This window comes from Centropristis striata, chromosome 5 (assembly GCF_030273125.1).
Source record: "Centropristis striata isolate RG_2023a ecotype Rhode Island chromosome 5, C.striata_1.0, whole genome shotgun sequence".
In the NCBI taxonomy this organism is placed as follows: Eukaryota; Metazoa; Chordata; class Actinopteri; order Perciformes; family Serranidae; genus Centropristis; species Centropristis striata.
Genome location: NC_081521.1, coordinates 29,809,858 through 29,837,843, shown reverse-complemented (window position 1 = coordinate 29,837,843; position 27,986 = coordinate 29,809,858). Strand labels below are relative to the sequence as shown.

General features: G+C 39.5%; 1 protein-coding gene across 1 annotated transcript; it reads left to right on the top strand.

Moving 5' to 3' along the window:
- jph2 (junctophilin 2) lies at positions 1–27,986 on the top strand. Its single transcript, XM_059332852.1, has 6 exons — positions 1–379; positions 6,074–6,890; positions 19,183–19,301; positions 21,467–22,458; positions 26,005–26,105; positions 26,210–27,986. Exons 1-5 carry the CDS (start codon positions 1–3, stop codon positions 26,083–26,085), a joined length of 2,388 nt encoding a protein of 795 aa, XP_059188835.1. The 3' UTR covers positions 26,086–26,105; positions 26,210–27,986.

Below are 27,986 nucleotides of genomic sequence, written 5' to 3'. Positions count from 1 at the left end.
ATGAGTGGAGGTCGCTTTGAGTTTGACGACGGCGGAGCTTACTGCGGAGGCTGGGAGGGAGGCAAAGCCCACGGCCATGGCATCTGCACCGGTCCCAAGGGCCAGGGCGAGTTCTCCGGCTCCTGGAACTACGGTTTCGAAGTGGTGGGAGTCTACACCTGGCCCAGCGGGAACACCTACGAGGGCTACTGGTCGCAGGGGAAGCGTCACGGCCTGGGAGTAGAAACCAAAGGACACTGGATTTACAGAGGGGAATGGACTCATGGCTTCAAAGGGAGATATGGCGTCCGGATCAGTGTTGGCAGTGGAGCAAAGTACGAAGGAACATGGAATAATGGGCTTCAGGATGGATATGGAACAGAAACATATGCTGATGGAGGTGAGATTTACTTAGTCAGGCTTTGTTGAAGTGCAAACAAAAGGCAGTGGTGGAAGCGGTAGGGGAGACCGGGGTATGATGGCACACTTTCTACTCTCTTCAGTATTTCTCTGGCCATTTAAGTTTGAATATTCTAACCAGGAAATTAAAAGGTTGATAAATAAATAGATTTTAATGTAGCCTACACATTTAAGTTATGGGATTTGCATTTCATGTCATGTTGTTTATAGTTGTTCAGAAATGAAGCAATAAATAAAAACAAATGAAACATTTAATTTATGAAAGAGAATCAGAAAACAAACATTTAATAGAATATATGCTTATTTAAAAAACAAAACAAAAAATACATTTGAGGGAGTTTATCAGGAGGAATGACTTGCCATTGACCACTCAAAAATAATAATGATTATATAGCATCATAAGCATGTTTTTTAATCTTTCAAAATAGTTTATAATCTCTAAAAATACACAAAAAATATACGTTAAGGCCAGAGACATACTTACACTTAATTGTATACACATAATAGCTGCCTCTGATGTCATCATGTCGTCATATTTGGAGCATTGGTTGTGTCCAACACCAAAAATTAACTCAATGCGTTTGCAAGATGCAATACACACATGAACAGTAGGAGCAGTGTAGGAGTGATGTTCACTATTGCCACGATGCGCTTGATTTCACAGCCTACATATCATGTATGAGTGCTTTGCTGGCACTTTTTCTGTCGTGATCTCAGAATTAAATGTAAATTCTGCAAATCCAGTATTTCTTCAGTCCTGACTTCTCTGGTGTGCCCTCTTGTGGAATCCTCCAGTAACACATGTTGTACACAGGCAAGTATGTGAATAATTCTGTTCACAAGGTAGCCTGCTGTTTACATGAACATGTGGTTATACAGCAAGTATATCTCCAGCCCAACAGTGAGATTATTAGCAGAATAGGTTGCAACCAACCAGGCACAACTTTGACCTGGTTGTAATTATGAAAGCCAGCTACCATCACCCATCAACTCAATACTTGACTTAATTGGATGGGAAGTTAGTATGTAATTGAAATTAGTTAACCTGACAGAATAATATGAACCTGACTCAAAAGTATCTTTGAGTGTGAAAGTGGCTGACATTATATGTCCAGAACCTGAGCAGCCCTCAATCATGTGCTGGCTCTCTAAACTAGCACTCAGTCATCATAACTTTGTGCACCCCTGCTTTATATACTGCTGGTTAGCGTCTGAATTTTCAGTCTGGGGATCAATAAAACCTTACCTTGATTATACGCATAAAGTAGGCTAACTAAATTTATCAAATGCATGTGGTGCAGTCAAAAGTACAATATATTTGTAAAGTATAGGTATAAAGTAGCATAAAATGGAAATACTCTTTTCCAAAAAGACAACTGAACTGAAGTAGAGTATTTTAGTAAATGCACCACTATATGTGGAAATGTGAATGTGCATTATAATTGCAGCTGCAGACCTTTGTTGGAGAAAAGGTAGGATTCAGATCCTTAGTAAAAGTAATGACAGCTGCTCCATTTGCAACATCGACAAAAAAGGTTAAGACATAAATTTAACATAGCATTACAATCACTTTCAAGACCCTTGAATGTGTATTTGATCTGAGATTCAGCTCTATACTCAGTTTTAGGATTGACTGGTGCACTAAAGACTGCTTCAGTTTCACCTGACTAAATGGTTGAACCCTGTATCTCTATTTTTTGTTTAAAACCTGAACCTGCAAAGTAACTAGTAATTACACCCGTCTGATAAATGTGTTGGAGGAAATCCAAATAAAGTTGCATAAAATGAAAGACAGAAGTAAAGAAGGACCTTGAGTAAAAAATTACTTCCCACCACTGGATTATACCACAGGGTGGTCATCTTATGAGAGAATGATAATTAAATCATGCAACATTAAGACCAAAACCCCTGAAGCCAAGTGTGGCCATATGGTCCACTGCACCAAGTTCATTGCAGGCGACGTGGAGACAAATCCCAAACAGAGCAGCCCAATGACCCTCGTGGTCATTTATGATGTCTGTGTGTAACCAGAAGAAAATATCTCCCTGCTGCTGTCAGTCAAGAGCTGCTCAAAGCTGGTTGGAAATCAAACCCCCACAGGAATCTTTCCATTTAGTTCAACTACACCATCCTCTGCAGAGGTGGAGGAAGTATCCAGACCTTTTACTGAAGTAAAAGTGGTTGTTCATGTTAAAACACAAAACACAAAAGCTCTGCATTCAAAACCTTACTAATGTTAAAGTAACTAAATATAAACAAAATGTACTGAAATGACTAATTATGTAAAAAAAAAAAAAAGGTTATTATGTTATTATTCTATATACCCGATTGATAGTAGCATGTTCATGTGGTGTAAGTGAAAGTACTTTTGACTACTTAAATATAGGCCTCTATATATAAATACTATTGTACCCAAATCTAAGTACTTAATTCAGGAAAGCGTGAATAATGTGACAGAGACACATTTATTTCTATCCAACGTTTCTTGTTATTATTGTGGGAAAAGACCAAAATGACATGCCTGTTCATCAGTAATTATGCTCCTTGAAATGAAAAGCACAGCATAAAGATGTGGAAATATAGTTTAAAGTTAATTATATGCCAATATTAAATCGATCCTATGCTTTGAATATATAAAAATTGCATTGCCAATGAATATTAGGTAAGAAAATACAATATTTGCCCGATTTAACGTAAACTCCTGTACTCTCGTCACAGGCCAATGTTTCATCACAGCCCTTTGCTGCGGTTTTGGACGCGTCAGGGACAGTGTATCAGTTTCCGCTAGTTGCATGCAAAATGGTTTTTCAAAATAAACCTCTGTGTTCACAGGAAAAGGTTAGCTTTACACAATAAAAAACACAGTACACAAGTATTTCCAGTTTTAACTACCAGATGCAGTTCTGTTGTTATTTGACTCCAAATAACAACATTAACTCTAGGTTTCGCACGGGACACAAACACGGTCTCCTGGGTGAAAGTTCGGGGTGAGTTTGACATATAAACCTCGCCTCCTGCCCACCCTGAGCGTAGCTTGGTTCTACTTATGTTACATAATTTACCCAAAGCATTTAATATGGTCCCGGATAGGTTTGCATTACAGATAATGGAAAGTCCAGTGCATCTCATCGGACACTAAAAGGTGCCTTGTGCATTGCTATTGCACGCCAAGGACAGAGACAAAACATCCATGACTGATGACTGATTATCATATTTTATACACTTATCAGTTTGTTTGGTATATAAAACATGAATCTGCACAATACAGCTGTCAGATAAATGTATGGAATGAAATAAAAGGTACAATATTTTGCAGCATAAAATGGAAATAATCAAGTAAAGTACAACTAACTTAAGATTGTTCTTTAAATAATGTATTTGAGATTAACTTCAATACTTTCCATCTCTGGTGATCAATAATTTGTTGTTAACAGGCTAGCTTAGGTTAGATAAAATATAGACGTTATCTCCTGAACATTGCAAGTAGAGTTTTTAATCCTGAGATTCACAATGATTCATGGGTATTCCCAGCTCACCCATTAGACGGTGTAGAGAAAACTAAATAGGTTAGACAAATAAAAATCAATTGTGGAGATCTCTGCTTGTACAACAGCAGTGGTTCACCTCTTTAACAGCTGACTCATCAGCTTTAAAGCTGTGTCTGGTTGAAGTTGCAGTGGGGGGGGGGTGATAGCACCAGATGTCAGGATGTAATAATAGCGCACAAGCCCCATGCCCTCCTGGCCTCACGGGCTGAGGCCTCGCTGTCACTATAATCCACACTTGTGACAATTTTAGCATGAGACCAGACCTCAAGATGACTTGTCAGTGAGAGCATTAATGAACTTTTCACACATGATATTTTGGCAGAAATAAAAGGATGGGTATATGGAGGGAAGTATTTTCGCTCCAAGACATTTTAAAAGGTTTACAGACATGCTAGTAGCTCTGTGAGGCTGTAGGCTAAATGCTAACACCAGCTAGCATTCAGTGCTGGAGAGGTTACTTTTGAAATGTATTACGTTGCGAATTACTAGTTCCTCTGTTAAAGATGTAATAAGTAATATAACTATTTTAGATACTTTATCAAAGTAGTGTAAGTTACATAAGATTACATTTTGTTTACTTTTTTAAACTGAGGCAGTAACGCTGAAAAGTCCTTTTCACCACTGGTAAACAAGCTGAATTACTGAACAGTAATGTTGGAGAACTTTTCTTTCAGAAGAAAGATATTGTTGAATCTCCACAACTTGCAGGCGTCCTTGTCTAATAACATGTCCATGCATGTGTGTTTTGCGTGGTTAGACGTAGGCGTGACAGACTTGCTTAGAGCAAGGTGCATTGATTTTAATGGTAAACGAGAGGCGGTATAAAAGAACAGATCAAAAGCAACACTCAAGATTTGAACACATACTGCCAAGGTTCAAGTTATAAATGAGCTTTGTGGGGTGTCTCTAGAATAAATTGGCTTCTTCTTCCAATTGGGTTTTGGAAGTTCTACGGCCTAAAGGGGCTGGAGCCAATCCCAGCTGTCATTGGGCGAGAGGCGGGGTACACCCTGGACAGGTCGCCAGACTATTGCAGGGCTGACATAAAGTTACAGACAATCTGTCTCTCATTCACACCTGCGGGCAATCCAGAGTCACCAATTAAACCTAAGTGCATGTTTTTGGACTGTGGGAGGAAGCCGGAGTACCCAGTGAGAACCCACGCTGACACGGGGAGAACATGCAAACGCCACACAGAAGAGCCGCAGGCAACCCTCTTGCTGTGAGGCGAGAGTGCTTACCACTACACCACTGTATCGCCCAGGCATATAATAATAATAATTGGTGGTAAAGTGTAGCCTTACATTCATGAGAGAATATAGTATTTGGGTCTTTTGGAAAACATGCTTCTTTTAGCCTCTTTATCTTCTCAATGTAAATAATACTCATTGAATTAAAAAATGCATTATTTGTCATTAAAATAATGTTTGTTGGAGATGTATTTGCAACCCCCACAGATGTGTGATTTCACTGTTTTCCTGGTAGCTCAGGGCCCTCTTTAAGGGGGCTCAGCTTCCACTGGCTCCCATGTAACTCGAACCCTGCATGCTGCCAAATGAATAAAGCCCGTCTGGGCATAAAGACAGCTTTTGCACACCATCCTACCCCTGATGGTGTTGCTCTCGAATTTGTCCAAAGGGCTTCGCTGACCCCTTTGTAACCACCAACATTTGATCAGTATCTTTAATTGAATACCCTTTTTTTACTGTAACTGATTACAATCATATTTATTTTGTAATTTAATTACCTATCTCTGTTATATGCAACTAGTTACTTCCCTACACTGAACACCAGCATGCTAACATACATCATCATATCACTAAAAGCAGTTTTTGAGATATTTCAGTTAGGGTTAAAGTTGTGGACAAACCAACCATCAGACTGACATTGTTGTTAGAGTTGAGCTCACAGTCTTTGACCACTGAGCCATGATTTGAAAGTCCATGAAAAGCATGTAACATTGATAAGATGACAGATACCCTTTTATTGGGAAAGGTAGATAAAGGACCTGTTGACTATGATTTGATCAGTGTTGATGAGACAGATAGGCCTATGTAGACGTGCATTGAAAGCACACTGTGGGCATCGTCATAGGAGAATAATTCCCTGTTTTCTGATGTTTTTAGGCACTTTCCAGGGTCAGTTCACAGGTGGGATGCGTCACGGCTATGGAGTCCGGCAGAGCGTCCCTTATGGGATGGCAGCAGTTGTACGCTCCCCTCTTCGTACCTCCCTGACCTCCCTTCGCAGCGAACACAGCAACGGCACTGTCCTGCAGCAAGACATCCCCCTCATCACCACCACCAACGCCTCAGGTGAGGAGACACCTGTTGCTACACCTACCCAGCTGGGACCGTCCCGCGGAGGCTTTGCCCTCACTCTCCAGGTGGACCCAGAGGCTGTGAAACCCAAGAAGAAGGGCCTGTTTCGTAGGGGCTCCCTGCTGGGTAAGCTGAAGAAGTCCGATTCAAGTACCTCGCTGTCCAGCCAGAAGAGCAAGATCAGCTTCCTGAGAACGGAATCGGCTCTCAGCTCCAACGCCAGCGACACCAACTCCACCATCAGCCTTGGGGACGAGAGCCTGGCCGGAGCCGAGGATTTTCCCCCAGTCGAGGCTGACATTGATGCCACCACCACGGAGGTCTACATGGGCGAGTGGAAGAACGACAAACGCTCAGGATATGGAATAAGTGAAAGGTCCAGCGGGCTAAAATATGAGGGCGAGTGGCTGAACAACCAGAGACACGGCTATGGCTGCACCACCTTCGCCGAGGGAGGAAAAGAGGAGGGCAAGTACATGAACAACATGCTGGTAAAGGCCATGAAGAAGAGGGTGATCCAGCTGAAGGGAACGAAGATCAAGCAGAAGGTTGAGCGGGCGGTGGAAGGCGCTCAGAGAGCCGCAGCCATTGGCAAACAGAAGGCAGAGATTGCTGCTTCTAGGTGAGAACAGATGATTTGTTTTTTGTCTTGTTTATCAGGGAATATGTATAAAGACAAACAGACTCTGAGTTTGTACCACTCACTTATGAACCACAGTGCTGTGAAGCCCTGAAACGAACCTGCATTCCCTCTGACCCATAGAAACAGTTCATAGAAACAGAAAAAGTTTAGAAAGAACATTACACTGTTCAACAGGTCATTAGGCAGGTACGTAACAAATAGTTGCGATTGTTGTCAGTTTTCATGGTGACAAAGCATCAGTGAGGCTGTAAAGTGTCGGCAGCTCGGAGGCAGACAAGTCAGCTGTTTGTCTGCGGAGCTAATGTCTGCTCTTCTCCCAGTGAAGAAGTCTTCTGGCAGCAGGGTTGTCGGCTGTTCAGCTCATTTTCTGTATCCAGTGCACCATGAAAAAATGGTGGAATTAACAAGCTAACAAGCGGACAGGTGGCTGTGCTTTCATGCTACACTTGTTATAGAAAATGAGCCGAACAAAGTTGTTACTCATGGCTATTGCGCGTGTAGATGAAGCATTATGTTCTTAAATTTACAGATTAAGCAGCTATTCTTTCCATGTTTTGTACTACTCCGCTGCTCATTATTGCAAAACCTCACCTCAATGACAATATAGCAGTTGGTTTATACAGAAGTTAATACAGAAGAACAACACCAATGGCAACAGTATGTATAAAAACGGCCACAGCTCTGACTGTCCTGCTACGCTGAATTAAAACAGAATATTCTACTGTTATTCTATTTCTCTTGAACAGTTTTGGTCCAATCCCATCATCAGATACTAATGAAAGGAGAGATTTTGTGAAACTTTACATGACTTTACATGTATTACTTATTACTCATTAAAGTCCAACCATATACAGCAACTGGCTGAAAGCACAGCTGCAGCTGATCTGATTGGCTTGTTGTGGTGGATGAAGCAGTGGATGTGGTTATTTCTCAGACGACGGCTGCACTTGTGGTTGAATCACAGCTACAGCATCATCCCATTGCTATAGTCGTCATCACAGCTGCAGTCTGTCTCAGTCAGCCTTGTACGTAAGTATTTTATGGATGCTTTTGACTAGTATATATATTGAATTTTGATTTGATTTGATTGATTGATCAGAGGTTGACAGATGGTGCCTTGATAGATTCTGACTGCCAGCACTCACCTATACACACCTTAACAATCACATGTAAGGACTCATATTAACTTATAATAGCCTGTTCAGTTTTGGAAATTATCAGTATTTTGCTTATGGGAAGTGAAGTACACAGTGATGCATCTCTAATAATGCATGCTTTATCATTTTGTTTCATTGTTGCTGGTAAGTAAAGTTAATGCACATTCATGCAATTAAAACATAGTTGCTCAAAGTAAGGCCTTATATAATATATAAGCTTATACATACCATATATATTGAGCTTACAGGCAGGTACAGGTCAGCGTAGATGGGCGAGGACTGGGTACGGGGTCAGAGTCAGAGACAGGTTCAGGTGGCTTGAAAGGACCTCTCCACCATCACAGGGCAGCGCAGTTCCTTTGATAATCTTGAAATAAAATAGTGGAAACAGGCCGGGAGAAATGTGGAACAGGTGACCAGGTGGGTGGGGGTGTTACAGAGCAGGTGACGGAGAGTGGAAACCCAGAGAATGTGACATAAACTCTTTTTAGAGGAATTGTGTCCATAAAGCAGGAAGCTACAGCAAAGAGACCATTAGGTTAGCTTAGCATTAACACTGGAAACAGTTGGAAACATCTAGACTGTGCAAGTGTAACAAAAACTTTCTGCCAGCACCTCTAAAGCTCAATAATCAACACCTTATATCTAATCTGTGTGCTTTAGAGGTTCTGGTAGCTTTAAGAGTGATATCGATGTTCTCATGTAATTCTCAGCAAATTAGCACATTTCCCAAAATGTCAAGCTATTCCTTTAATTTCATGACGGACTAGCATGATCGCCACCAAAGAAACTAAATATGAGAATATTTTCTTATCACGCTGCATTCTGAAATCAATTCATATGAAATTGATGAACTGTTTTTCTCATGTCGTTTATTGTTCATACATGCACACGTCCACCTTCTGTTTGTCTGTGACCGTACAAGGAGGTGCTGTTTTTCTCCACAGTCGTCCTCAGCAGCACCTGAAATAAGCTCTGTGTTTACAGCAGCGAGACTTGCACTGATGGACTGCAGACCCCTGTCAGCAGATTGAAATCTAAATATTGTACTCCCAAGCATAAGCAGTATATAAGAGTTATGGGCCAGTGTCCATTGTATCAGTGCTTTAAGCTCACCTACAGCACACCCACTGGTGCCTGGACAGAGCCGAGAGTGGAGGCTTTGTATTTATGTAGGACTGCTTTCAGAAACACCTCGGTGGCCTTTACAGCTGAAACACAACCTCATAGGAAATATATATTCAGTGTGTACAACTACAAACTACTGGAGGATCAGTGGGGAAGTATTATACTGAATTACAATTTTTGTTGATAATAATTGTTAAATTATCAAATATTTCTTCTTTCCTCTCCCAGGACCCCTCATTATTAATTGTCTGAGCCAATTATAGAAATGAACACTGACAAAATAACAATAAAATAAATAGAAAATTACTGTATGTTTTGACCATTTTATAAAATAAATAAATAAATAATAAAAAGCTGAATAAACAAGTGCATGTTCAGGATCAGTCAAATGCTGACCACTTAAATAAATAATAAACAAAAAAATCAAACAGATGTGACATAATTTCTCTATATTATATATGTTCTTTAAAAGTGTTTTCCTATTTTTTTAATCAGAAAAAATATATGCCGATACCGATAGAAATCAATATGTCCATTATAGGCCAATATCACCCAATAAAATCAACAGATAAATCAATCACTCTATAACAATTTATAAAGTAAATAAACTAGGCCCATCACATGCAGCTACATCAGTAAAATGCTGTTTACACATTGACGTTATAAAATAATATCTAATCATTCACTAATCATTCATTTTATGCATTAAGAGTTTTAATTTTCATACTTTAAGTAAATTCTGCTAGTTCTTTTGATTAGTATTTCAAATGCAGTACTTCCACCTTCAATGGAGTATTTTTACATTGTTTACAGTGTTTTCTATTTAAACAAAGATTTTGAATACTTTTGCCACCACACAAATTAAACAACAGCCACTCTCGGGGTGTTGGAATCTGTTTATTATACAAGCCGTAGAGACATGACACATCTGTTCCTGGCAGTGGTTTCCTCACGCTATGATCCTTTGGCAATGAAGTCGACGGTTAAAAATACAACCTGTGTACTGACTGCAGACCTGGCCTCTTCGAGTCCAGTGAGCTGAGCATTCACTGGCATTCATACACTCTGTGGACATTGTTCTGTTGCGTGGGGCTGGCTGAAGGAGGACCTGTGTGGCAGGACAGGGTGTAAATGACGCACACACAGGGGCCCAGTGGTCACAGAGGAGCCCTTACTAAATATGGGCAGGCTCACTCTTGCTGTATCACAATCACAGGGGAATGCAACAGCTGATTACCCCCCCTCCCCCTGCCTCCAAACCCCATCTTTCCTGCCTAGTCACAGACACACACCCAGACTGTTTTCATCACAGTAGCTCTTTGTGTTTGTCTGCATACCTGCAAGAGTTTTATTAAAGAAACATTTTTGCACAAAGCATTTCCTCTTCATAACATCAGTATGACAGTATACAACCCCCTATTCCAATAAGGCTGGGTTACTGTGTAAATAAAAAGCAGAATATATAAAATTCAGATTTCAGTGTATATTTACAAAAACAAAAGTGTATCAATCTGAACATGATACTTAGCCACTTTCCATCTCTGGAAAACCTGCAGAGATCTCATCAATAGCCCTGAGCTGAGGTCAGGACTAAACTTTATTGACAAATGTTGGGCACAAAATGCTCGTATCAGCAGTACAGTATGTAATCCAAGCCACACAACTAAAGCTAGGTGTGGTACATGTATACGCCAACCCTTTATACCCAAGCACTTGCTTATGAGCTGTGTCATATTTATATCCGCGGAACCATTCGACACCACTGCTGACGCAAGACGCACCGAGATCTGTGATCTCTAAGTGTTGCCGGTGAGTGGCGGATCATCCCGGAGCGTCCAGTGGGTGACAGAAACCAAATTAGCAAGCAAACTGCTGTTCACCATTCAGAAGAGTATTTGATTTGCTAAAACAGAGTGAGTAAAGTAAAAGTATGACTTAAGAATGAAGACAAATCTGGATCTTGCAGTGTTTTTTGGATATTTTAACTTTAAATTTGATATTAATGTGCAGCAATCCCTGTAAAGTCATTCATTTACACATTGTTTCAGTCATATTTTACATTCATGAATAGATTACTGAAACCCCAATTACTAAGAAGTGGGGATGCTGTGCAAAATGTAAAATGAAACCAAATTCAGTCAAATTCAGAGTTTACATTTAAGCTTATTATTGAACATTAGCCTCTTAAAACCCACCTGCTCCTGTAGGTTTAGGGGTAGGGGAAGGGTTAGGATTAGACAAAAAAAAATTAGAACCAAGGCTTATAACAGAAGAAATACAAGTAAAGGCCAAAATACATTTATGAATCTATCTGAATCTTCTAGAATTTGCAGTTGTGCTTGTTGGTTGTTGCTAAAACACTACCAAAATAATGCTATAGTTCAAAAACACAAAATATTTTTTGGTCTACCCACTGTCAGACATTATTTACAGTAGTGTTCAAAATAATAGCAGTCCAATGTGACTAACCAGATTAATCCAGGTTTTTAGTATATTTTTTATTGCTACATGGCAAAAAAGGCACCAGTAGGTGCAGTAGATTCTCAGAAAACCAACAAGACCCAGCATTTGTGATATGCACGATCTTTGCAGGCTGTGCAATTGGGCAGTTCATTGAAAGAGGTGTGTTCAAAAATATAGCAGTGTGGAATTCAATCAATTTTGTGAAAACAGCTGTGAATCAGGTGGCCTCTATTTAAGGATGAAGCCAGCACTTGTTGAACATGCATTTCTCTTTGAAAGCCTGAGGAAAATGGGTCGTTCAAGACATTGTTCTGAAGAACAGCGTACTTTGATTAAAAAGTTGATTGGAGAGGGGAAAACTTATAAAGAGGTGCAAACAATTATAGGCTGTTCAGCTAAAATGATCTCCAATGCTTTAAAATGGAGAGCAAAACCAGAGACACGTGGCAGAAAACGGAAGAGAACCATCAAAATGGATGGAAGAATAACCAGAATGTTAAAGGCTCAGCCAATGATCAGCTCCAGGATGATCAAAGACAGTCTGGAGTTACCTGTAAGTGCTGTGACAGTTAGAAGACGTCTGTGTGAAGCTAATCTATTTACAAGAATCCCCTGCAAAGTCCCTCTGTTATAAAAAGGCATGTGCAGAAGAGGTTACAATCTGCCAAAGAACACATCAACTGGCCTAAAGAGAAATGGAGGAACATTTTGTGGACTGATGAGAGTAAAATTGTTGTTTTTGGGTCCAAGGGCCGCAGACAGTTTGTGAGACGACCCCCAAACTCTGAATTGAAGCCACAGTACACAGTGAAGACAGTGAAGCATGGTGGTGCTAGTATCATGATATGGGCATGTTTCTCCCACTATGGTGTTGGGCCTATTTATCACATACCAGGAATCATGGATCAGTTTGCATATGTCAAAATACTTGAAGAGGTCATGTTGCCTTATGCTGAAGGGGACATGCCCTTGAAATGGGTGTTTCAACAAGACAATGAGCCCAAATACACTAGTAAACGAGCAAAATCTTGGTTCCAAACCAACAACATTGATGTTATGGAGCAGACCTTAATCCAATTGAGAACTTGTGGGGTGACATCAAAAATGCTGTTTCTGAAGCAAAACCAAGAAATGTAAATGAATTGTGGAATGTTGTTAGAGAATCTTGGAGTGGATTAACAGCTGAAGGGTGCCACAAGTTGGTTGACTCCATGCCACACAGATGTGAAGCAGTTATAAAAAACTGTGGTCATACAACTAAATATTAGTTTAGTGATTCACAGGATTGCTAAATCCTAGAAACAAAAAAGTTTGTACAAAATAGTTTTGTGTTTGTAAAGTCAACGGCAGACACTGCTATTTTTTTTTAACACACCCCTTTCAACTAATTGCCCAATTGCACAGCCTTAAGAGCATGCAAATTACGAATGCTGGGTCTTGTTGGTAAAAAAAGTATACTAAAAACCTGGATTAATCTGGTTAGTCACATTGGACTGCTATTATATTGAACACTACTGTATGTTTCAGACAACGTCCCAAAATTATAGGATTGTGTAACCTCTTAACAATGTAGCAACACGAGGTTACAATTAGCTCTTAATGTGCATGCATTTTGACAAACTTATTTGATTAAAGTCTGAAACATTAAGTCGTCTTTTTATAGACACTAAATCAGTCTTTCACACACACGCAGACAGAGCTGAACAGGCCCCTCCACAAAGATAAAGTGGCACATGCCAGACTGACAGAATATCTCTTGCCATCAGCAGCCTCCGGGGCAACTGCAACGCGACAAGAAACAAATGGTTACAAAACAGCAGAACAGGAGGAGCTATTTGAAGAAACACTTTTACATTTTTGCACCGGCTCTAAATTAAGATTTAAGGTTGTTCAGAGCTTGGGGTGTTGAAGGCAGCTTCTTCCTACAGCTGACGTCTCATCACTCCTCAGAGCACAACGAGCGTCTCCTTAAGACAGCCCTAAAAGCGCAAAGAGTATTTAGGTCACAGTGTCAAATGTCATGTTTGGTTGCAGAGAAGCACTGCAGGACCAACACGCACTGCACTGTTATACAATTTAAAGGGCCACGCTGGCTAATTTCGATCCAAATCCTTTTGTTCTGTTGTAGGACTAAGGTAAAGTTTATCTCAAGAGCACCCCCATTTCCTCTGTGACTGCTCCCTAATATTAGATTTCACAGTCTAAAATAGTCAGAAAAAAATCAGGTAATCTAGATTTAATCTATAGTCTTATTTCCTCATTTTCTGAAGGTTCATGTTATCTTTTTTTACTAAAACCGCAACTACCAAAACACTTGTTGTTCGTGGACTCAAAGCTCCCGTTCTAAAATCATTGACACATATTAATAGCTAGTCATAGAATAAACATAACTACCAGACTCCATACATTTATTCATTTGATTTAATCTGTATTTCTTGTGTTTTTGTTGTATTGTCATGAACCAAAGTAATGTCATGTTCTAAGATGCCTGTTTGAATGTTTGCATTCTATAAATAAAGTTCAGTTGTTGTTTCTTAAAGCTGGCGCGGCAGTGACAGTGGATAATACAGTGGCTGAGTGATATAGCACAACATATGGACAAAAATGACATTACAGTTGGAATCACCAGCTGAACAAAAGCTTTTCTGTGTTCAGATGGCTACATGGATGTATAAAAGAAGTTGGAGGTTTGGTTTTGATGCCTTGAGAGTGGCATTTTGGCTGACGCCATCTTGGTTTCATGGAACCAGAAGTGACCAAAAAAATGTTTTAGTTTGGTGTAAAAGAGATAAACAATAACATCAAAACATACCTGTTAAAGGGCTAAAGATTGAGACCATAAAGTCATTATGGAAATGGCTACTGAGGTTATAAATAAAGTGAGAAGTAGGATCATTTTCACTTCTATACATTTGGACTTTTTCAGTGGAGTCGCCCTGTCCTTGCAATAACAATAATGCAGGTTTAAGGCACTTCTGCATTGGCTTCACATCTCATACCCAGGGTTGCCCTTTTGATGGAAATTATCAGTCAAAAAAATCCCTACATTAGCTGCCACCCACCCATCTTATTAGCGGCTAAGCTAGCCAATTTTAGCAACATGAACCACAGTGTAGGATATATTACTATACTGCCAGTTCCCTAAAAAGACAAGGAAACACAGCTCAGTACTCAGCTGCTTTTTAATTCCTTGTTGCACGGGTTGTTGTCAGTCAATGATGCAGCATCTACTACATTTGGATAACTTGACTAGTTATTTTAGGGTTAAATTTGTTCTTTTGCAATGCAGGAGTAAGCTGTTACTCCACTCTCAAGGACATCTGGTTTGCACTACTCAAGTCTGAGGTTTCTGCACATTTATGGTGCTGAGAGTTGTGCTGGTGGTTCTTTGTTGCTTTGGTGAGGCATTGATACCGACACACTCACAGCGTGTGGGTTGTGAGAGGTGGTGTAGCTGCTTCTATTTAAGAATTATGGAGGTCACTGAGCTCTTAAGAACTGTCAGTGAAGCAGATATGTTTTTGTAGCCTTCCCCGTATCTGTGCCTCAACACAACACAATCCAGTTCCTTCAACCTCATAGTGTGCTTATGCACACCATGTCCAATCAACTGAATTTAGCACAGGTATAGAGACAGTTCAAAGATGATCAAGGGAAACTGGAAGCACCTGAGCTGAATTCCAAGTGGGTTAGACAAATATGGCAATGTAATGTTTCAGGTTTTTTTATTTTTCAATACATTTGCAAAAACCTTTAAAATCCTGTTCAATTCATTTTTATGTGTTAAATGTAGATTGGGGAGGGGAACTGCGTAAATGTAAACAATTTAACTAGAAGACTGCAACATTATTTTATCGTATTGTATTGTAAAGCACCCATGGGTTTCTTGAAAGGCACTATATAAATTTATGTTATTATTCATTAGGGACCGAGCACTGCGAGGACCCTATTGTAATTGGTCTGTTTATCATTATTATTCTCCTTCCCAAAAGTAAATTGATAATTTGGAGGCTTTATCATATTAAAAAACTCACCATTTTTGGAATTTACATACATCTCCGCTGAAATGTACATATTCTAGTGGTCCCGGGAATGGCCATGGCAAAATGACTCAACAGCGCCCCCTCGAAGGTCAAGAAAATTAAGCCCCTCGCACAGGAGTGTCATACAGACACAAAATTTGGTATGTACATGTATCATAGGAAGAAGCACCAAAAAGTCTCAAGAACCCATACCCTAAAACGTACAGGAAGTCAGCCATTTTGATTTGAAAATGCCATTTCCTGCTGTTTTTGGCCATTTCCACGTCGTATTAGTCGTAGTATTAGAAGAAAGGAACATACTGTAAAATGAAAACACTCAGTGCAAGCACTTAAACACACATTGTGACTCAACCTCACATACACTGTCTGGCCGCCACAAATACTCACTAGAGCACCATATGTGGATTAATCAGCCGCTGAAAATAGTCCCCAACAATTGCACTATTTCCTACTTTTTGAATAACATTTTCTAAATGCTAGAAAACACTCAGCTGTTTTAGGACATTACTGAGGTTTTTTTTTTTCATTTTTTAAATTAAGCTTTATAATTATGACCTATTTTTATAGATTTACATCTTCAGGGAGGAACCAATGACGGATGGACAAGGTAGGGAAGCCAGAAAGTACAGATATATCAGATATATGGACTAATGCATTGTTTGTTTAGATATTTTCTTGGGATTTGTTGACAATGGGAAAATTATAGAGTAACATCAGTATCTGTTAAGAGCTACGTTTCAGCAATACAATATATTTTGTCACTTTTTTTTCATGTTTGTACATTCAGAACTACATGTGATACTCACTTTTATGTGTGGTGTTTGTGTGGTATGGTTTAGTTTTGCCTTTGGGAGTTGCACCAAAAAGCTTGTTGTGAAGAAGCAGCTGTTGTTATTATAACTCTTCCTTTATTGAAAGATTACAGTGTAATTATAAATGTGAGATTTGAGGGTGTATGTAGGGGTTTCCTGGAAGAGGACGGAGCTGCTGAGTGTGTGAGGACAGGTGGTGCTCATCTATCTCAAACAGGGAGTCTCAGGAGTCTCTAATTGTTCCACTGGGAAGCACCTTCCCCGCTGAGTCTTCAAGTGGACCAGGAAGCTATTTTCAGCTCAGTGTAAAGTTACAGTATGTCAAGTATCCACAGAGTAATCACAATCAGTAATTCTCCCGGTTAACGTGCAGCAGCGGCCTTGAACTCTCCGCTTGCAGACGTCGGGTTTTTAGCCACACAAGTGGACGGTTGACCAGTAAGTCCACCATTCTGGTCCAGACTGAAATCGGACAACAACTATTTTATGGGTGGCCATGAAATTCTGGCCCGCAGTAGATGCAGCCTGCTGACTTTAGTGATCCCCTGGCTTTTCATCTAGCACCACCAGCAGGTCAAACTTTTCAATTAAATTATCTGGTTAGTCCTGCATTCAAAACCTCCCAAAAGTACAAAATGTACTCAAAAGTAATGGACTGAAAGTTTATAAAGTAAAAGTAAAAGTAAAATAACTTATTATGCAGCATGCCCCTACACAAATCGTGATATATATTCTCTCTCTCTCTCTCTCTCTCTCTCTCTCTCTCTATATATATATATATATATATATATATATATATATATTATAATATATATATATATATATTATACTATACTATTTTGGTAATTTATGTAACCAGCATTTTAATGTGGTCAATGCAGGGAATGATTTTAAGTAGTTAATGTACTGTTATGTGACTTAATTTAAACGAATGCCTGATCATTTTAAATGTATCATGTTTTTCATGTTAAATCTTGACGTGAACAGTAACTAAATCTGTCAGTTAAATGTAGTGGAGTAAAAAGTACAATATTTAACCCTTAAATGAACTTGAAATAATTAAATGGAAATACCCAAGAGGGCGTGCCGACTTGACTTCCAGGGGGAAACTGTCTCCATAGCCTGGGACAGCAAACAGACAGGCCGCTTGTTTTTTCCAGTATTGACATGATACGACTGGCAGGCCTTGTTTAGAGGACGTGAGGGGCATACAACATTAGTTTATTAGAGTTATGTTACAGCGTAAGAAAAAATATATATATAATGTGTGTTTTTGGACATATTATCTTCAAAACACACTAGATACGGGGCGTTCCCAGTGGCACACCTGATAGAGCGCATACCACAGAGGCCCAGTCCTCGTAGGCGGGCGGCCCGGGTTTGAGTCCGGCTCGGAGCCCTTTCCCGCATGTCTTCCCCTCTGTCTCCCCCTATCACTCTCAATATCTCTCTCTCTCAATAAAGCTACAAAATGCCCAAAGAAAATATCTTTAAAAACACACTAGATAGTATCAGAGGTAAAATGATTTGCTATGTAGAACGGCAATACATTATATTATTAGATTATTATTACTGTATTCCACCATGCATCATCGCGTGTTTGGTTTTGTTTGCGTGTGTGTGTCCACAGCTATTCTTGCATATTAATGGACCCATCAGCCTCACACATTTCGTAGACACGTCTGACTGTTTGTATCATCACGGCCAAAAACAGAACTTACCAAGTCTGTTGCAGGCCACATTTTGGCCTTGGTTCAAGAACCAGCGTCCATAGAAAAGCATCTGCAGATTAATTCCGTACTTACTATATTTTAGTCCACTAAAGATAGACACAATATGAGATAATTCCTGATTTTTCTATCTATGCTGTCACCTTCACTGTAAGGGAGTTGGGAGGAAAGATGGATTGTGATTCAACTCAATATTTGCATTAGTTATTCTTATGTGCTCAGATTTGTTCTGTTGCCTGTTCTTCAGTTAATTTAAAGGACTAAAGTTCACAATTACATTACTGCTGCATTATGGGTAAATCTAAAGCACTTGGTCCAACTTTTCTGAAGCTGTATGCATCACTCCTCTTCATCTCTTTGTCTCTTTCTGTGTGTGATAATGAAGTCTTCAGTAACCTGCCAGCGATAACTCATTGTCCTGCTGTGGGCCGATAAAAGCATAATTTATTTCTGTCTCAGCCCGCCAGCAGAAAAGGACACCTCCTCTCTCGATAGCTAATAATACTAATGAGCCATATGACCAGCAGCCACCCACTCCCAATTGAATACTATAAACAATCTTCTGTACTGTGGTATTTTTGGTCAGACTGTTTTAAGCTATCATCTCTTAAGGTTTCACATTCAAGGTCCGCACTTTGTTTGGTTAGAAAGGTCAAGACCAAGGTCAGCCTGCAGAAAAACCAGAGGTGGTCAGACATATTGTACACTTACTTGAGTACATTTTTGAGTGTCTTTACTTGTTTGAGTGTCGAACACCTTGATGAATTTGAAAGAATCTACAGTGTTAGATACCAACACAAATGCTATTTTGAATGTATGAATGGAGATAAATCTTATTAGAATGGCCTTAAAAACATCATCACAAAAAAAAAAAAACATCTGGTTGATTGTTGTGATACCAGTGAGTCGTTAATTGTGTTGCATCTGTTCCCCTGCAGGACGACCCATTCAAAGGCCAAGGCAGAGGGAGCGGAGCAGGCCTCTCAGGCCTCAAACAGTGAGTCCAGCATCGCCAGACTGGTGGCCAAAGAACTTTCCCCGTCCTTCTACCAGCCAGGTCAGTGGACATGAAAACATGAAAATACTAATTGTAGGATTATTATCACAATTTTATTAAACAGTGTTAAAGTCATACAGTTTGTAGACGGGAGGGAAGTAGTAGACAAGTATGCAGATGCACACAAGACATTTACAGAAGCTTCTAGTACTCTAGAAAAAAGAGGGCACACTGGGCAACCTTTCAGCATATTGTAACTCAAGTGGTCTGAGAGGAAAACTAGACTTTAGCTCCTCCTCTTGGCTGTGTTTTCAGGGTTTAGAAAATCAAGTCAGAGACAAGATAATCTTGCCAATCACAGGGAATTTTAGAGACAGGGTGTTCCTACTGGTTGATCTTCAAACGCAGATGCGTGTGCCTGCCTTTTAGATGTTTCAATATTATAACAACTGCCTACACTGTATAGCAACCCAAAAATAGGACAGACTTGTCTAAAAAAGAGTCTGAGAATAAATACATTAAAAGAAAATATTGCTAATAGTTTAGCATTATGCTAACTGCAGTCGGAGGCTTGCCACAGTGGATATTTCAAGTTCATGTTAATGTAGCGAGCTAGAGGCTAAAAGCAGTCAGTCATCTAAAAGGCCTAACAGGCTACAAGTTTGCAGAGAAAACAAATTATGCACAGACTCATTTGCCAGCTGCAACACTAAAGAGATGGACTCATCGATGCATCAATAATTATAATCTAGTAATGTAATTTATACTTTACACATTTTTTAAATGGGCCACCGCATAATGATTAACTTTTTGCACTTTAAGTATATTTTCATGCTTATAGTTAAATTATGAAAGCAGGACTTTTACTTTTAATACATTATACAATGTGTTATTTCTGCTTTTACTTAACTATAAGATCAGAGTTCTTCTTCCACCACTTACCATGTAGTTCATAAAGTGTCCCTGTGTGCATACCTCCAGTCTGAGCTCCAGTAGCAGATCCTTGGCTCAGCTTCATCACAAGGGTAGTCGCATTTGAATGTCTAAAAAAGGAACATCTTATTGGGTCGAAGGGATCATATCAGTTTCATTGCAAGTCTGGGGACACTCACAGGTTCGCACAAAAGCACACGACACCATTTAGGAGCCTCTTGCTATTTTTCTCTTGCTTTCCCCCTCAGTGAAGAGCTTTGAAGAATCAGAAAAGGCAGCCAGCTTTCTGAGTGTCTGTATGATTTGTCTCCTGTGCATTCTTTCATGAAATGTTCTCTGACCAAGAGGGAGACAACAACACAGACAAACAGTGTCTGTGTGTTCATCATCTGGCTTATTTTTGCTGGGTGTAAAAAATCCTAACACCAACCTTAAATAGTTTCTTATTTTCAATATGAAAAGTTCGTAACAAAAAAGAGCTCCACTGTTCTATTAACCCTTTTGAGTCTTGAGCTATTTTGACCTGTCTGTATTTATATACCAGCCATGCATTTTTTCAGCGTAACCTTACCTATATGACCTGATGATTATTTTTTCACTTTGACTTACCGGATCAACAATTTGAACACAAAAAACCCCCACAAAAAACATAAAATCAGATCTTTCAAAATTTCAACAAAAAAAAAATGGTTGCAAATATAACCTATAAGAGATAAAAGGAGGAGTTTCAAACCAGGGTTAGGGTTAGGGTTTGCTAAAAACTACAGTTGCCAGCTCTCTCTGGGGAAAAAAAGGAACCTTTTTTTTTAAAACTAAAAAGCATGTTTGTGATTTGTATTCTAAAGATTTATGTCTTCAGTAGGAGCAAATCAGCACAAATGGAGAGGTGGAATATAATGTACTGTTCACTTTTTAGTTCACTTTTACTTTTGATATAATTGATTTGATATAATTTTTTTCAGTTTATCTTATGGTAAATTGTTTTTCTTAGATTTGTCTGAAATGTGGGCAATAGCAGAGAATAGCAGAATTATAAAGTTGATATTGAAGAAGTCTCTGCCTGTTGCTATTTCCTGATATTTTAGTCAAAGGAAATTTGTCTGGTTTTCGTATTGCATAATATTATTAAAACATTCAGTAGTTCTTTCCTTCTGTGGGGAAAGAGAGAAAGGAGTACTCCATGATTACTGTCAACAGAAATATATTTTTATATTGTATTGAATTTATCATTGTTGTCAACATATCAAGACTTTGAATGACTCTGATATACTGGTTGAATTGGTCTCATGCAGGTCCTGAGTATCTGAAGAAGAGAGTGTTACAGGAGGTCTTAGAGGGAAGTGAGACCACAGACACTGCCATGCATGAGCCGCTGCTCGCTGAGGAGGAGCCCCTGCCCACGCCACCCGAGAGCCCACTCATGAATGAACTGGACAGCCTCATGCCCGGCTCATCCCCGGGCCGCACCCCCTCCCCGAGCCCCGGGATCATCAGCAAGGAAGACCCCAAACTCCTCAGTCCAGGAAGCTGGAACGAAGACAGAACCATTAAAGCGGGTGGCAGTAAGGGTAGCAGTAAACCCAACAGCAGGCCCAATAGTCGCCCTACTACTCCGTCAACCTCTGTTCCTGCTCCCGCCCCGGTGGCACTTGAAGCTGGAGGAGCCTCCGGCAGTCGCGGCCCCTCTCGCACCCCAAGCCGTCAGAGCAACAAGATCGAGCAGGGCTCGGACCTGGAGATCAAGCCGCTGCAGAAGTTTGACTCGGACGTGAAAGCTCCAGATGTCACTCCTGCACCTGTTGCCCCTGTAAGGAATAACCTCATCTCTCCAGATGAAGAAGAAGCACCGCGCCCCGCCACCAAAGTCCCTGCCAAAGCGGTCACCCCTGAGCCTAAAACCATTGAGGTCAAGACCGAAAGAGCTCCATCAGTCCATGAACGAGTACCATCAGTCCATGAACAAGCACCATCAGTCCATGAACGAGCACCATCAGTCCATGAACGAGCACCATCTGTCTCTGAGAACAAAGTGGAGTCCAGGGAGGCGAGCAGGCCGTCAAGCAAACTAGAGACAAAGCCAATACCAAAACGACAACTGAGCCCAGCTCCACCCCCGAAACCTACACCCAGTCCTGAACCTAAGCCAGCACCAAAGCAAGTGGAAGCCAAAGCCATTGTTGCCAAACCAGCTCCAAAGGTGGAGCCCAAAGCAGAAGCCAGACTGATGAAGGCCATGGTGTCGAGCGCGAGTCATGATGCGAACGCAGAGTCTTTGGAGCTTGAGGTAAGACAGTAAATATACACTCTGACTCACATTTGATTATTTTTAAACATGTTAGCAGTGCAGCTATAGGGTGGACAATGTCAGTCTGTCAGATGATCCAGCACTTTGAACCTGGCTGAAATATCTCAACACGTTGCCATGAAGTTTTTTACAAACATTGTGATCCTAGAGAAGTTTGAATCCGGCTTGCGGCTCTTGCATCAGTGTGGGTACTCCCCGGGTCCTCTGGCCCTCTCCCACAGTCCAAAGACATGCAGCTTAGGTTTTATTGGTGACTCTAAATTGCCCGTAAGTGTAGTGGCTGTGATAGACTGGCGACCTGCCTCTTGCCCAATGCTATGTTGGGATTGGCTGCAGAGTTCGGATACTTGAAGTTCAGGATAATGGATGGATGATCCCCTCACATTTTCTCTAGTGCCACCCATAGACTGTAACAATTATTGGACGTAGCCACAGTGACGTCCACCCACTGGTTAGTCGACTCCAGTTCTGAAGCCCTGAGATTAGCATTTTGGGTGTCGCCATCTTAGTTTTTTCCAACTGTCGCATGCACAGAACAGATTGAGAGCCATAAGGGCACTATGTCATTAGCTAATAATAGAGCTAGCCGGCTTGGTTAGCAAGGGGCATCGGTTGTTCAATTGGACAGCCGACTCCTCAAGGCCTTTACACACACAAGGGCATTTTTTCATTCGATTATTTCGCATGTCAATATATTTATTTGAAACAGTTGTTTTTGTCATAAGTACTTTTAACAAAAAATGTGAATATTATGGGGTGAAGAAACTTTTTATTTTTTTCGGTCAATTTTTTTGTAGCTTTCGTACTGCGAATAAAGGCCACCGCCAATCATGTTGTGTTGTTTACTTATAAGGATGACAAAACAAAAACACAGAGGCTCTGTAGTCTGAACCGAGACATTCCACTTCTGTCTCTGTTAGCCCTTTATCAGGCAAAGAACTATATTTGGTAACTCGAGCAGACATCTATAACAGGTCTCCTCGCTCTCTGTGAGGTCATAGAACCACATGGATTTCTACATCACAGATAGTGACACTGTGGCATCTGACCAATCAGTAAATCATACAAGATTCAAGCTTCCCTTTATTGTCATTGTATTGAAAAAGTATACAACTAAATTTACGTGTGCTTTTCATATATAAGGTGCTTTAAAAAAGACATTCAGACATTACGCATATGTAATAAGTAGTCTAAAAAGATAATAAATAGTTTAAAGGTAAAAGATAAAGTGGTGATGGATGCAAATGATGTGTTATTGTCTATTTAGGGTTGCTGTGGGAAAGAGACTATAATAAATCGTTAGCCTCATAGCATAATTGCCTAAGTCATTTTTTGGCCAAATTGTGTATCTGCCTAACTTTACTCTCCTACTACTGCTGCATCTTTCTGCCTTATTGCCTATGTTCTCAGCCTATCAGAACACACGTTAGAGTCCAAAATCACTTTCTGCCTTAGTCATCTCTTTAACACTGTGTGGCATTTTTGCCACTACATACAAACATGGCCAACCGCATGAGAAAGAAGGCTCTGCTGACCACAAGTGAAGTAATAAGTCTTCTTCAGATGAATATCTGGTAAGGTAGTTCATGTTTCTTCAACTTTCTAGACAATAAATGTACTTTCATTCAGTCAATCAAAGGGATTAGGAGAAGTGTGTTTTTACTTTTAATCACATTTCTGCGACAAGGTATGATGAAGTGACGCTAGCAAAACACTTTTAAAGAGAGACTTGTAAAGAGATTTGTTTTGACTAGAAATAAGACATTTTGACAAGATATAAGATAAGTATTCTTGGTTAGATTTAGAGTTTTTGCAGTGAACGTGTTCATATTTTCGGAATAGCGTTCAGTGAGCAGAAGTACTCTGTTTTCGTTCCCAAAAAAGACCAGTGTGATGTATGTATCGTTTTTTTCTTGTTTTCTAAAACGCTCAAATATGACTTAGGCAAATATGCTATGAGGCTAACGAAATATAATAATAATAATGACTCAATTGACCTCGATTTGCAATATAAAAATGAAACATTCTGCAAAAAGTAATTGTAATATCCTCCAATAACACTTCAGGGTTGACATTTTCAATTTCCAGGAGTGCCCTATAAAGGGTTAAAGGCGTTGCATGCCAAGTCCACTCCATCTGTTCTTACCTTGCTCAATTAAAGCCCTAGACATATACAGTGTGTAACTGTTTACCATGGGGAACTCGGATTCTCTCAGAGCATTTCACTGAAAGGAAATTCTGTAGCGTAGGTTATACAACAGCTAACTGTCAGACAAAATTAGATTGCTGCAGATATGTATAGTTTTGAAATATTCAATGGCAAGTATTTCACAGTTTCATGTGGTTTATTTGTCACACCCTCAATGTGTTTTTGAGTAAAGAAAATGCAAGGTACACTACCAGTCAAAAGCTTGGACACACCTTCTCATTCAATGGTTATTCTTTTTTTTTTTTCAACGTTGTAGATTAATATTTAAAAAAAATCAGAACTATGATGGAACACATATGGAATTATGTAGTAAATAAAATGTGTCAAACAAACCAGAATATATTTATATTTTTAGATTCTTCACAGTAGCCATCTTGTAGCCATCATCCTGTCTAAAACACATTAAGAAGGCAAGAAATTCCACAAATTAACTCTTGACAAGACGCACCTGTTAACTGAAAACCACCCAGGTGAGCAGCTCATGAATCTGACTGAGAGAATAATAGAAGTGTGCAAAACTGTCATCAAAACAAAAGGTGGATACTGTGAAGAATCTAAAATATAAAACATATTCTGGTTTGTTTAACACTTTTTCTTTTTTTACTACATCATTCCATATGTGGTCTTTCATAGTTTGTCTTTAGTATTAATCTACAATGTTGAAAATAATAAAATAAATAAATAAAGATAATTGAATGAGAAGCTGTGTCCAAACTTTTGACTGGTAGTGTATGTATTACCATATTGCACCACTGCATGCAACCGCCCCTGCCCCTTAGACTGCCAGAGTCCACAGCTGTGTGTGTGTGTGTGTGTGTGTGTGTGTGTGTGTGTGTGTGTGTGTGTTGGTGTGTGTGGTGTGTGTGTGTGTGTGTTAAAGCCAATTTGTGAGATGCGTTGACCCTTGAAGTAGAAAGGCGCAATATAAATGGGTAACGCTTTATATTAAGGTCCTTGTAATAACCATTAATTAACAAGTAATAAGGCCCTTACAAGTCCTTACAAAGTTGCTTATTAACATTATTGTGTGTTTATAAGCTTATATAAGTGTTAATAATGGCATTACAAACACCCATGACCCACCCATTATGTCTTTGCCATGCCTTTATTAATCTTATTTTGTTTGCTTATTGATATTAAAATATACTTTATTGCTCATCTATTATAAGTTAACTATAAGTTAACTATGCTTTTTGCAACTACCTGATCTAAAGCAAGAACAATGCCTTATTACTTGTTAATTAATGGTTATTAAGCACCTTATTATAAAGCGTTACCTACAAATGCCCATGTCTTCTCTATGTTTCTTCTTAAAGGGTCCAAACACCATAATGATCTGCATGGTCATCCTGCTGAACATCGGCCTGGCGATTCTCTTCGTACACATTTTGTCATGAGACATTGTCCACCACCTGAGGTAAGAAATAAATATGTTGACGAAACTTGCTGCAAAAAATATATAATGCAGGTAAAAAATAAGATATACAAATTCAAGTTGAAGGAGTCGTGTTTGTTGTGCAGGTCAGCAGCAGCGTTGGAGAGAGAGACGGCCTGCCTCCCCCTCAGTTAGGACCAGAGATCAAAGACCACCGCTGAGGAGAAGAGAAAGAAGCCTCACGCAGACCGCCACAGCTCCTCTTAAAGGTTTCTGTTGATGTGACTGTGTGAGGCTCTGTGAAGCTCCTCTCTTTGACAAACTGAAGGACATGAAACAGATTCAGTCCGTCTGAATGAGATGATGTTTGTGTGTTAAAGTTGGGGTTTGAGGGTTAAGAGTACGTCCTCAGTGCTTACACTGGAGAAGTAGCACTCAAAAAGTCTCAACTTCCTCACAGTGTGTCACAAGTGTGTTAAAATGAATGCATAAAAAAAGAAAGGCTTTAAACTCAATCATCAATCGGCACACACCGACTGATTAGACAATCTCAGTAGATAAATACACTTTGTCACAATATGTTTGTTCATATTATGAAGGAAACTGAATATCCTCTCTATTATGCCTTAAACTTGACACGAATTCAAACAATGTGTGAAAGATTTAGTAGTTATAACTGTTACTATCATTGTTTTAATTGTCTGCGAAGCAGAAAAAGAAGAAGATTCATTAAGTTGGTAAATGTGTCTCCAGAAAATACTGCAAAATGTAATCAAACGCTACTGTAAAGCCAGTTTATTGTCTTCATCTTGATGCTCTTCAGTCTCTTTAAGACTACAAAGCATTTTGAGTTGCAATTCGGCTAAATTGCATTCGAGACTGTGGTGTACTACACTGTGAAACTTTATATTTTCACTGGGATTTATATGCGTTTATTGTCATTGTGCTGCTTTGGTTTGGGAGCTGATGAACCCGTTAGAGAAGGAAAATAGGAAGCTTATGAGTGTTACTGTACTGTATGTTCCTGCGCTGTTTCTCATAAGCACCCAGGTGGTTTTAAATGGGAGTTGTGTATGTTTTGCAGTAGATTGAGCAATGAAGGCTGGGATTTATCTCATTTTAAACAATCACTGTATGTTGTAGTAAGGTTTCCCAATCTACAGATTTATATTAAAACATTAGCACCAGCAGGAGGCGGGTTTGGAGGATGTTTGCCTGTGAGCTATTCATGTATCTTTCAGTGTAGAAACCTGTTGTTCCACATCGCATTGTATTCAGGGCCTGTTGTGCTTTTAGAGCCAAATACGACTTTTGTACGCATGAGGGCACTTTGTGTGTATGTGTCTGTATTTTTGTACCGTTTTGACATGCACATCTTTTCAGTACTCAAAATATTCTTTAGTAGGAGTTTTGTCAAAAGCAAATATGCAACCCTAAAAAAAATATAGAATGGTTCTGAACTCCATGTCTTACATTCAAAGGAGCCGATGTGCTGTTTAATTTTCATCCCTTATTGTTTTATCCATTTAATACACAGCTTTTAAAAACAACACAAAGGTTTTTAGCTGCAATTGTTTTGCCTTCGAGTTTGCAAATGAACACCCAGGCCACAGGTTGTTCATTGTTTTCATGCAAAAAAAAGAAGGAAAATCTCGTATTTTAAATAAATTTTTGCCCAATAGTTTACCATAAAAAAATGCATAAATTAATAACAAAAGACAACTGTCAGATGAACTCAATGAAAAATGCAATAAAACTGTATTCATATAGGTCAGTGTATTGTAGAAGCCATTTTCTGTTTCAGTGCATTCAATTAAGTCAGATAATATTGCTGAATTTGAAGAAATGCATTTGTTTGCAGCCAAAACTGGTCAAAATTGCAATGCTGAAATTAAATAATAAAAAAAACTTTTTCAACACTTG

Coding starts and splice junctions, on each gene's coding strand:
- jph2 (XM_059332852.1), top strand. CDS start 1: ATGAGTGGAGGTCGCTTTGAGTTTGACGACGGCGGAGCTTACTGCGGA. Junction 6,891..19,182: donor GCAGAGATTGCTGCTTCTAG/GTGAGAACAGAT, acceptor GTTCCCCTGCAG/GACGACCCATTCAAAGGCCA. Junction 22,459..26,004: donor CAGAGTCTTTGGAGCTTGAG/GTAAGACAGTAA, acceptor TTCTTCTTAAAG/GGTCCAAACACCATAATGAT.